This window comes from Physeter macrocephalus, chromosome 12, assembly GCF_002837175.3.
Source record: "Physeter macrocephalus isolate SW-GA chromosome 12, ASM283717v5, whole genome shotgun sequence".
Lineage (NCBI taxonomy): Eukaryota > Metazoa > Chordata > Mammalia > Artiodactyla > Physeteridae > Physeter > Physeter macrocephalus.
Genome location: NC_041225.1, coordinates 80,147,468 through 80,159,785, shown reverse-complemented (window position 1 = coordinate 80,159,785; position 12,318 = coordinate 80,147,468). Strand labels below are relative to the sequence as shown.

At 44.6% G+C, this 12,318-nt stretch overlaps 1 protein-coding gene across 2 annotated transcripts in view; it reads left to right on the top strand.

Annotated features, from left to right (window-relative positions):
* SPRED2 (sprouty related EVH1 domain containing 2) overlaps positions 1-12,318 on the top strand; it is a 127,517-nt gene that overhangs the window by 103,262 nt on the left and 11,937 nt on the right. For both annotated transcript variants that reach the window (XM_007124886.4, XM_028497216.2), the window contains one exon: positions 2,021-2,085. In XM_007124886.4, coding sequence (XP_007124948.1) covers positions 2,021-2,085 — 65 coding nt within the window. The remainder of the gene's footprint in view (positions 1-2,020; positions 2,086-12,318) is intronic.

Below are 12,318 nucleotides of genomic sequence, written 5' to 3'. Positions count from 1 at the left end.
TTAAGTGACAGTGCAGGGGAAAAGGAGATGGGTTTCAGAGTAATGAGTGATTCCAATTGGTTTTTAGACTCTGCTCTGAAAAGACAAGTTCTAGACTTCCATGTGAATGACTTTTTGATGTGTTTTACCTTTCCTTGACTATTGAAAAACAGCTTTGGTCAGATTTGGTCCAGAGGTGGAGAATAGATTCTAATGGGCCCAGAAATCTCCATGCCTTCCCACTGTTGTGTAAGGAGAGCCCAGGGGGTACGTCTGCCACTGAAAAGGCAAAGGATTCTGTGACTCCTTAGTCCATGGGTGAGCAGCTGGTAAACACTGTGTTGCATTTAATCGTGGCCTGGAAGGCTGTTGGGCAGTGAGTTCTCGTGGGCTTTTCTAGAATCCACAGAGTCCAAACACACAAATTCTCCACTTCGACACATTCAGTTATCAAATCAAAGGGTTCAAGTTTCCATAGCCAGGGCCCTGTGAATAAAGGAATATTAAGCAAGGCATGGTAAAGCCAAATTCAGAATTTGGGGAGCTTAATCACAAAAGAATATATTTTGTATATGAAATAAATATGTTCTGAAGTCATTTTCTTCATTGTGGATTTGGGGGAAGAGAGAAAAGCAAATCTCAAAAGAAAAATCTCTTAACATCAGCAGGGAGACAGTTCTGGCTGGAACACGCATGAGGGAACTGCAACCCCAGGGTGGCCAAAATGAGTAACAGCCAGTGTTCACATCATAGATCTGACACAAGTGGCAAATGCTTAAAATCTTGTTATTAAACATAGCTTTTAAATGTTTAGAAGAGAAAGTATCCTGTATTATTGGTAGAAGCAGTATGTCCGTGTACTTAGTCACTGAAGCTACACACAAAATTTGATTCTCTTGTAATTTTTTTCTCTGTATACACTCTACCTAGCTCTGTTCTATCAAACTTGCCTTAAACGTTGATTGACTAGAGTAATTCAAATAGTAGAGAAAAATCCTCAGAGATCAATAGGAATTGCACACAGGGTATTGTGGGACTTGTTTTTCCTTCTGTGATCCCTCATTGGAAATGTAAATGTTTCTCATCCCTTTCTGAGCAAGTCTTTTGATTTCAGTTTCATGTAATAGCAAAATATTTTCCAAATGTACATTTTGTAAGACCTAAAGAAGAAAAGGAGAAAACAGAGACTAAATTTCCCTTTTGGTATATCTGTCACTTATGCAAATTTAAGTATGTTTTTCCTTTTGGCCATTAACAGTGTCAGTTGATTTGATCCACACATTACGGAGTGGTATTAGGAAGGAAAAGGGGAAGTTATAGTGATTTGCTTACCAGAATGAAGAAAGCGTTGAACAAATCAACCAATTGAACCCTAAATGACCATTATTTTTCCCTGATGGAATAAACTGGGTTTTCTGACATGAGCCTAAATGTTGGCCCGCAAAAACGAAGAAAACTCATCAATACCCTAGTATTGCAAGAGAAAACCTCTTTGCCCAGGTATCAGCTTTGAAGGTGGCTCCCACAATCTGGGGTTTAGAGTACAGTGTCTGAATTTCAGCACAGGAAGCAACCATACTAGCTATTTAGTCAAATCCCCTCGTGAGTAAATGAAAAGCCCTGACCTCTGAGTCCAGTTATGCAGTGAGATTGTGGCCTGGAGCACAGAACTCCAACCTGGAGTTCTCCATCCATTGCTTTTCCCACTATACAGTGGGGGCATGGGGGTCACTGGTGGAGGCCGGTCGTGATGCATGGCCTCTGTGGTGCCTCTCTGTGTACTTGTTCTCCAGTGGCCAGTGAGGGAGTTTGAGGGATTGATTTGGGAACAACAGTAGGCAAAGTTCATTTAGGGAACATGCTGGCTAGAGTCAATTAAGAAGGGTAAATTAAAAGCATTTAATTCCTAGGTAACATATTTCTGCTGGTGATTCACATGTGAAAGGAATAGGATGTGGTTTATTTAAATATACTTTTTTAAATGATTGGCTTTGACTTATCCTCTTTAGAAACACTTTTTGTGGTTTTTGTGTCTTTTTAGGCTCAACAACATCATCTTCCACCATCCATAATGAGGCTGAGCTTGGTGATGATGACGTTTTTACAGTAAGTTCCCATTGTCCTTTGCTTTCCAGATGAGTTGGTGAATAATCAGAGAGCGGTTCTGTTTAGGGGCATGAGAGACACTTGGCAATTTGGTATTTTCTGTTGCTGTTGGGATGCTGTCAGGGAGATCTCTGCCTTGTCATAATTTTGCTGCCCCGGGTTTTCCCTGGTCCCTCATGTTGCCGTGATGCTACAAGGCACATAGTATCAGCTCTCCTAGAGCTGTGCAGGGCGCTCTCCCAGTCTTCCTTCACATTTAAGGTGACTAGCCATCCTGGTTTGCCTGGGACTGTCCTAGTTTTAGCACTGGAAGTCCCTAGTCCAGCAAAATATATACTTCAATCCCAGGCAAACTGGGACAACTGGTCACCCTACTCTCAGAGTCTTGCATTAACAACCAGCTCCCCCAACCTCCCTTGCTTGGTGGGTGCAGGGCAGGGGAGTAGCCTTCCTGATGAGTAATTTAACATCTGATAAGAGAGTCCTGAAGGCCGAATTGAGGTTAGGGCCAAGTGTGCTAAGGCAGGAAATGGCTTGGATATTTTGACACAGCTTGAGTTAATGGGATGTAACTGGAGACAAAATGATTTCTCAGCTTGCCCCTTCACTAAAATTCTGTGCTTTTAGAAGTTAATTAAACAAACAGTTCAGTGTGCACCTGCTGTGTGCTTGGTGCCGTCAGGAGCTATAGGGCAGCATTTCAAAGTCTCGGCCTTGACCCACAGGAAGAAATACATTTAAATTGTAACCTAGGACACACATCCATAGACATCCCAAACCAGATCGTATTTCATGCCCTGCGTTGTGATTTTTTTCTCTTCCTTTTTATTTTCTTCTGCTTTTTATTATGAAACTTTTCAAGCATACAGGAAAATGTAAAGAATAGTACAGTGAACACCTGCATACTCTACACCTAGAGTCAGCAGTTGTAACATTTTGCCCCATTTGCTTTATCTGTGCATGTGTGTGAACTTACACACGCGCGCGCACACACATAATTTTTCTGCTGATCCAGTTGAAAGTAAGTTGCTTCTAAATACCTGAGCATGCATCGCGTAAAAATAAGGCGTTCTCCTATACAACACCATTACTGGACCTAAGAAAATTAATAGGAATTTCATAATATCATCTAATAGTTCCCCGATAATTCCTCAGTTGTCCCAAGAGTATCTTTTATAAGCTGTGTTTTTATTTAATATTTTAAATATTAGTTGCAACCCTTTAAACTTGATTCCTGACCCACTCATCCTGCAACTAGTAATTTGAAAAACACTACTTTGGGAAGACAGAGGTGTGTGAACCCAGCTCCAGCCCTCATGGAGGTAACCAGGTGGTCTGGACAGCGATGAGATGGGCCTGTGAGAAGCTTAGAAGCCAGCACAGACTGTAAAGTGCTCTGGCCCAAGGTCCTTTACAAGGAGGGTTGTGGGGGTCAGAGAAGATCCCTGGGAGCGGAGGCTGGACCAGACCTCGGTGGCATTGGAACAGGGTTTGGGGACGGGCTTCGAGGCGGGGAGCGAAGGTGGCAGCAGCGATGCATGTACTGAGTTGCCTGAGCATTGCAGACCCCGACCTGACATGAGTAGAGAGTGCTTGGGACGGGGGCAACGGGGGGGATATGTCAGGAAATGAACTCAGTTGTGCCTCCGCAGAGCGGCTGGTGTAATATGGCTCTGAGCAGGCTTCCTATAGCGCTCCAAGCAGATCCTCTCGACAGTTGGCATGTTGCTTACATCTGTTCCTTTGTCACGTTTTGAGAGACAAACAACAGCAGGCGGGTTAAAAGGTGGCTTCCTGTGCTCCAGAGCAAAACTGTCATTCGCAGCTGCTTCCCAGCTACCTGCCAGAAGTGATTTATGGAAGCAGGAGAGGGCAAGAGGGAACAGGCTGATGATGGAAGCCAGCATCCCTCCTGGTTTTGTCCTTTAATCCACAGGGAATCAATGTGCTGCTCTAGGGTAAGGCCGAATGCCTGGAAGGAAGTATAGAAACAGCCCCGCTGCTTCCAGACACTCGGAAACTCACTGCAGGAGGAGTGCGACTTAATTGCATTCCCTGTGGGCCCTGATGTATATGATCCTTGCCTTCATTCCACTTGTTTACAAACAGGGGCCTGTTAATAATAGTACCTCCCTTCCCCAAGACAAGCCCAGTCATTAAGCCATTGACTATTAGGAACATCCATGTAAGGATGGGAGTGTTGTCAGGGGCTAATGCGCCAGGTTTCCTGTTTGTTCACGAGCTCCCTGTCGTGAGACATTTTGTCCTAAGAAATCAGGGAGATTTCTGAAAGCTGGAGCCATGGAAGAGAACAGCTGCGTTAACTCCTGTGTAGCCTATAGCTTCCCAACGTTTGTTGCGTTCTAAAACTTATATTGGTAAGACAGATAGATGTTTAGAACTTGGAACTCATTTATTATAGAAAGAGTATAAATGGTGATAGATCCTCTTACAACTTATGACGAGCCAAAATGAGAATTTTCTAAGAGAAAAGTGTATGTGGGAGAAAACCTTTAGAGACATAACTTGAGGAACCAGGAGTAGATCTTTTGTTTCTGCTGCTGGAACCAGGGGTTTCCCTCTGTTTCAGGGGATTCCTTGGGACCGGGAGGAAAATAGGACACTGGACAACATATGGATGCACGTTCCACGTTGGGGGATGAAGTGGAGGAAGGGGCACCCCCATATCCACCGTGGAGAAATTGTTGGGCTTGGGTGCTTGCCAAGCATGGGCTGTCTCATACTTTCCTGACTCTCAGCCCCTAAACCAGCCTGTCCCCCTGACTTCTCAGGATGGTAATTAGCATCCAGCTTAGCATGTGTGCACGCGTGTGCAGACACATACACACATACTCTGCCCATGCGTCTTGCCAGTCGCCAACACATTGCCTCTGCAGTCATCCCACGCCTCTCCTGCCACCAGCCTGGTGTGTGTCCACATCTTTGCTGATGGAGCCACCACCAGAGACTCCAGAGTAGCCACTGCTCTGATTTTCTGAGTCTTGGACTATTTATCCATCTATGTGTCTTAGTATTTCTCCCTGAACCAATTATGATTGTTCTCTCTTCTTTCAAATCCCATAGTACTCTTATTTATTTCTCTCTTGCTACTTGAAAGCCTGCCGCTTTTTTTGGTTTTCGTATTTTATCTGCTGAATGAATGACTCTTCATCTAATTAGAAGCAGTCCTCATTATAGTCTCTGTGGTCGAGAATCTGTGGTCAAGTGCTGTCGGGGCTTCAGCTGTCAACCTTATAAAGCTTTGCTGTATAGGCGCTCAATAAATGGGTGCTCTGAACCCCAATATAGTATGTAACAATCATAGGCTTTCATATTTTACTCGTTGGCTTTATTGCTGTCCTGAGGGACCATCTAAAGGTGGGTGATTTTGAGGGATTCTCAGTAGCTTCACGTCATATTTTTCTCGCTGTGTTTTCCGACGCATCTACAACTAGGAGACGAGCTCCAAGCATCATCACCCACTCTAAGCCTTTGGCTGTTCATGCTCCTTGTTGCCTTCCACCCCGCACGGTCTCCTCTGCTCCCTGGGAGACCTCAGATACCGTGATCCATCCAGGTGAACGCAAATACCTAGGTGGCCAGGGTGTGCCCGGCACTAAATATGGATGTGGGAGGGAATTCCAGTGCCTGAGCCATTTGGTACAGATTTGTAAGATGAGTAATGGAGAGGGTGTAAAGCAACGACAACGAAGGCTAGTGTTCTGTGGCGGGCATTTGGGGGCCCTGCTGAGAGTCAGCCCACTCTCATCCGTGCCTCCGGCAGACAGCTTTTCATTTCTCTCCCCAGAGCCGGGGAACCTTGAGAGGGACAGAATGGAAGGACCCTCGAGAGTCTGTCCTTCTGTTGTGCTTTTGTCTTGTGGGGGAGACACGTGCTCTGGCGTGTCTTGTGGAGGAGGCCCGCGTGCACTTGAGAGATGGACAGTGTAGCTCCGCGGAGAGGCCGAGCCGCTTTGCTCCCCAGCCTAGGACTGACATTCTCCTGGTTCCCTACAGTTGAAGACTCTGGGCCCAGAGGGTTTGGGGCCCACAAGGAAGGGGGGTCATCAGGGATGGGGAGGCAGCGAGCAAAGGGACTATATAGAACTAGAGACGCTCTAGGTTTTATAGTCATTTAATGAACAATTTTCCAAGTTCCTATTTTGTAGGATTGGATCCATTGAAACCTGGTGGTTTATTTACTGCTGCAGAGTTCTAAAATCATTTACAAATGTTATTAGCATCTTCGTAGCTAGACAAGGAGAATTTTAATACGATCTTGGGAGAATGCAGCTGCAGGGTACGCGTACTTCCAGAGCAGGCTCGTCGAGAATCTGTGGTCAAGTGCTGTCGGTGCTTCAGCTGTCATTGTGCTGAGTGGCTGGATTCTGTCTCTAAAGCTGGGGGATTAGGGAAATATTTGCTTTATAGAAAGATACTTGGGGTGTATAAAATAGCTAAGTCTTCATCTTCCATAATAAGAAGGCCTTAAATAATATCCAAAGCTGCAAATCAGGAAAGAGTAGTATTAACAAGATGCTGTTAAAAAGATGGAGAGAGAAATAACAAGGAGAAAGAGCCACAAGAATTGAAGGTTTGTTTCTCTGGGGAGTGAGAAGCTGAGATGGGGAGGGGCGAGATCGCTACTTGAGATATTAAATGATATACACGTATTGATTTTTTTTTTTAAGAAAGAAAAAAATACGCGGGAGTTTTCTCAAAAAGGCGGGGAGGGGGGTGGTCAAGGGAGGAGGAGGAATCCAGCAATCCTGATTTCCCGCATCTGGAGGTTTAAAGAGATTGAAGAGATTCAACAGAGGTTGAGTTGTGTGGCTCTCGGTGCTCTTCCTCCGGCTGCTTTTTTCTGCCTAGCGTTAGGAAGCAGTGTGTCCACCGTGGAAATAATGGCACATTAAAGGTAGGAGACCTGACAAAAGAGTTAGCTGGAAATGTTTGGCTTGCAAGGAGGTGAGAATAGCTGTAGATGTGCCAACTCCTCAGAATTCTAGGTCTTGGAATTGGAAGGGATTTTTTCATGTCAGCTGAGCCAGCCTCCTTCCTTCTGGCAAACAAAGTAGGATTTGCCTCATTTTATAGACACAAGTCGTGAAGTCAGATGGGCGACTTGCCTAAGATGACACAGCCAGTTCATAGTGGAGGAGCAATGAACACCATCACCTCGCTTATCCCGTTCACCACTGCCATTTTGCTCTACATTGGTTGAATAATTATATTTATGGTATTTCAGCTGCTCTATTTTTTATTTGTCAACTTTATGCAAGAGTTATGTTTTAGGTTCTCCTGGACCCAAGTTGGAAAGGGGAGAAGAGATAAGAGGATAAATATGTAACCAGTGCCCCGTGTGGCCCATTCATGCGACAGACTTGGAGCCTGAGTGTGTGTTACAGCCTAGAAGTTCCCAGAATAGCAATAGGAAGGCCGGCCCTCTATGAGGTTTTTTTTCTTTTTTTCTTTTTTGTTTATTTGGCTCTGCCGGGTCTTAGTTGCGGCACACAGGATCTTTTAGTTGCGGCATGTGGGATCTTTAGTTGTGGCATGCGAACGCTTAGTTGCGACACGTGGGATCTAGTTCCCTGACCAGGGATCGAACCCGGGCCCCCTGCATTGGGAGTGCAGAGTCTTAGCCACTGGACCACTAGGGAAGTCCCTATAAGGTTTTGATTTATTTTCCCACCGCCAAGGTTTATTCTCCCACCTCAGCATTGCTTCTGGATTTGGGCAGCACTTCTCAATAGGGATTCCTAATGAACCCCTCACACTTTACAGCATCCATCCTATGTAACGAGTTAACTTCTCTCTTGTGCACCTAGAATAGCACTTAACTGTGACCATCATTTGCAGAATCGAGAAGAGTCATTCATAGCATTTTGTGTGGGTCGGAATTCTCTCCTAGAACCCAGTTAAGAAAGGCTGGTTGAGATATATGTATATGTATAGCTGATTCACTTTGTTATAAAGCAGAAACTTAACACGCCATTGTAAAGCAATTATACTCCAATAAAGATGTTAACCAGCCTGCCTTTTTTTGTTGTTGTTTATGTTGTGGTGTTTCATCATCCTTTAATTGTTTAGGTAGGCAGTCCTCCTTCACGTAGGAAAAATGTCTTTTACAGCATTGTCAGATTTTAGCCATGTTTTTGCCCAGACTGGAAAACGTGGTCCTTCCTCATGCCCTATGCTTGAACCCTTGATATCCTGTTCCTCACAAGCTGCATTTGGTTACTTTCTGGCTATTCAGAGCAGTTGGTCCTAATGACATCTCCAACCGCTCCCGTCCACTTCAGGTATTTTCTAAAGCGTGGCTAGAACATGTGGTTGAAACCAAAGTATGAAGCAGCAGTTTGTCTTGTCATAGGTGAGCTTTTGAGTCTTTGCAAGTTGTGGTTATTTTCATTCTTGATTAAGTAGAAAAAAATGAATTTGTAGAATTCTGTAAATATCAAGCTTTCACTTATAGAAGCAGAAGACTGCAGCATACCACAAAATTTTCCTTTTCTTGAAGAGTTTTTTCCACCTAATCCATCCCCAACACACATTAAAACTGAAGGCAAATCTACCAGTTTTGTAATAAATGGGGTTCGTTTACTGATTTTCAAAGAAAGGGGATGTTTTTAAAAGGTAAAGTGGCATGTGACTCCTGTTGGTGCAGAGTTTGGAGGTTGGGGAGAGGCCAGGAGTCTAAACTTGGTTCTGCCATTAATTAGCTGTGATCATTGATCCTTTTGGACTCAAAACCTTCCCAGGGTGAAATATTTCCTTTGAGTTTCTGTTTGCTGGCCCAAGGGGAGGAGAAGGAAAGGCACTGTGGTGTGGAGCTATCCCTGGCACTGTGCCCTGCACTTTCATGTACGTTACTGTATTTGTTCCTCACAACTGACCATGAGGTACTTATTGGCACTTCCATTTCTGCAGATAAAGTCCCCAAGGCTCAGACAGGTGAAGCAACTTGTGCTCAGTTCCATACACTGTTCACCTAGAATGCAAACCCCAAATCTGCTTGCTGCCTTTCAGAGAACTTTAAGGAAAGGAAATATTTATTCAATAAGTTTCAGTAGATTTTGCATATGAAATATACCAGATTCTCATCATTGCCAAAGACGCCTAAATAATGGACTTTTCAACTAGTACATTGGCTTAAAACCTCAACTGACTTCTTCAGTGGCATTATGGGGTTCTCTTGTGCCCGCCTGAGAGCCCCAGTCTCATTTTAGAAGATCAGTTGATCAGAAATGCTTCTGTTGTCTTTACCCTTGGAATTAAGGGATTGGGATAGAGTGGTGCAGGGAGAGAATAAGTAAAAGAGAAAATAGGTTAAAAATGTAAATTACCTCTACAGAGTTTGACTAGTGAAACTAATCTATGGCGGTTTGTTAAGAAAAGCAAAAACGTTTTGGGGGAAGGACAGCTATGCTTTGTGGATGACACCGGGGAGCAGCGTCCCATTAATGCTGCTGGCTGAGACCCAGCACTGCATGGGGTGGCATGGAAGTTCTCAGAAGACGGGTGGGAGCTGCTTTATCTTCTGAATGCCAGTAATTATCAGGCTCACATTGCACAGTAAGAGGAGGATCTTTTTATTCAACACGTAATACCTACAGTGGCTAAATTAAAGCAATTAAATGTCTGAGGTTCAAACAAAAGCTTTGAAATGCTTTCAATTTCAGGAAGCCCAAAGGCATTTTGGTAGTCCATCAACTTGTGTCTTCCTTCACTTACACATGTATCATCTCATCTTTTTAAGCTGTGGATAGTAATATACTACTATTTCCATTTTATTAATTCATGCAGAGTACATGTTCAAGGTTACCTGAAACCCGCTTCCTGATCACAGCCCTGCCAGTGAAGCTAAGCTGTGGGTTTATTAGAGTCCTTTCCTTTCATGTCAAAATTTCACCTAATTTCAAAATTTAGAAACATAAAACTTTTTTTCCTATAAATTTATTTATTTATTTAATTTTGGGCTGCGTTGGGTCTTCGTTGCTGCGCGCGGGCTTTCTCTAGTTGTGGCGAGCAGGGGCTACTCTTCGTTACAGTGTGCTGGCTTCTCATTGCGGTGGCTTCTCTTGTGGAGCACGGGCTCTAGAGTACGCAGGCTTCAGTAGTTGTGGCGCGCGGGCTTAGTTGCTCCACGGCATGTAGGATCTTCCCGGACCAGGGCTCGAACCCATGTCCCCTGCATTGGCAGGTGGATTCTCAACCACTGTGCCACCAGGGAAGCCCCTCTCTCCATTCTCTCTTTTAACTTTTTATTTTATATTGGAGTATAGTTGATTAACAATGTTGTGATAGTTTCAGGTGTACAGCAAGGTGATTCAGTTATACATAGGGAAGTCCCAAAACTTTTTTTTTTTTTTTTAAATGTGTGGGAATTTTGGGTTTGTTGTTGTTTTTCACCGTAGAAGAATGCCCACTTTATCTATCCTCCGGGTCCTTGACAGAATAATTTCTTAGTTTCTAGGACAGAGTCATCTCCTTTCCCCCCACCAGCAGCCTCTTAGACCCACACTGCCTGCTAGCTGGAGCCGTAAAAGATTTCCTGCTCTGCTTGCCTCTTTAAAAGAGGACACCTGGAACCAATGTAGGCCCTGAGGACAGGTGAGCCAGTGCGACCTGTTGACAGAATGGGGGACAAGTTCCTGTTTACCAAAGCGAAAAGGATTAGCCATAGGCCTGCCGGTGTAACAGCTACTGAGGGGAAAGCCTTGCTTTGCTGAAGAGTTAGAAACAACAGCTCAACGCCAAACTACCGGAGCCGGCAGTCTCCTGACGCCCAGAACAGTTTACTGTCTTCTGAGAGGCAGAAGATGCCCAGACTTCCATGAGATCAGTCTCATCTCCCAGCCCGAAGCTGAGAAGAATGCTATATACTTATATATAAATGCACGTGTGTATACATGCTTTTTTAAAAAATAAAATGGAAGCCCCTGCAATAGGAAGAATATTGAATATTGCTTTGGTTGTATCAGTGGCTGAAATCTATTTTGGTGGTAGATTGCAGTAAAAATAATACAAATTGGGGTCATAACTACTAGCTAGCCGTCTTTAAAAATTCAGAACATCGGGAATTCCCTGGCGGTCCAATGGTTAGGACTCCGCGCTGCCACTGCAGGGGGCGCAGGTTCGATCCCTGGTCGGGGAACTAAGATCCTGCAAGCCACAGGGTGCAGCCAAGAAAAAAAAGATTCCGCAGCATCTACAAGACAGGGCAGAATTCTACTTTTATCAGTCTGAATTAATCCTGCAGCTTTTTTTCCTATATGGTGATGACTTCTTATTTATTTTTTATTGAGGTATAGTTGGCATACATCCTGTGGCTCTTCAATCAACTAAGCAATAGTCTTAAGACTCCTCTGTAATGTTCCGAGGAGGAAGGCAGAACGATTACACATAAAACTTTTAGAACTCAAGCAGACCTTGGACATCATCCAGGACGACTCCCTGTTTTACACATGAGGACACGGAGGCCCACAGAGGTTAAACAACTGGCCCAAGACATGTGGCCTAGCCTGGCCTGGAGTCGAGATTTCCCAGTTCCCTCCGAGTACTGCTATTTTTGCTTAACGTTTCTGTATGATTCCTGGATGGCGCAGATTAGCTCCTTAAACAGTTTCTTCACTTTGTTTTCTATGCCTTATTCAAAACACATAGGCCTGTCACTCCAGAAATGGCTGCTCAGATCAGGCTTGGCTCTACGAGCTCCATGTTCACATCAGCTCATGTGCTCCTGGGGATACAGAGAGGATCAAGCAGCTGTACTTGTTTGCTTGCCTCTCTGGAGGTGGCATCCGTCCCATTTGTCTCCATCCCCAAGAGGGAGAAGAAAATTCATGGTCGGTTGCCAGCCTTCCAGTGTTTTCCCTACCAGTGTGGACTTGATCAGGCTGGTCGTGTCTCTATTTTATTAAGGTTGGAGGGGCCCACTCTTTCATGTTAGTACCCTCTGACTCTTGTTTCCACCTCCCTTCCCTTTCTTTTCTCAGCCTCCTGTGCTTCCTTATTAAACTCTCGTCTCAGATTACTGCCTTTAGGACCGGGCCATGCAAAGCTTATTACTCAAGATACGCGTTGTAATATAACCACAGAAAAATTTGAAAATGTAGTCAAAGGTATACCCCTTAAAAGGGGGACCGGGCTTCCCTGGTGGCGCAGTGGTTGAGAATCCGCCTGCCGATGCAGGGGACACGGGTTCGTGCCCCGGTCCGGGAAGATCCC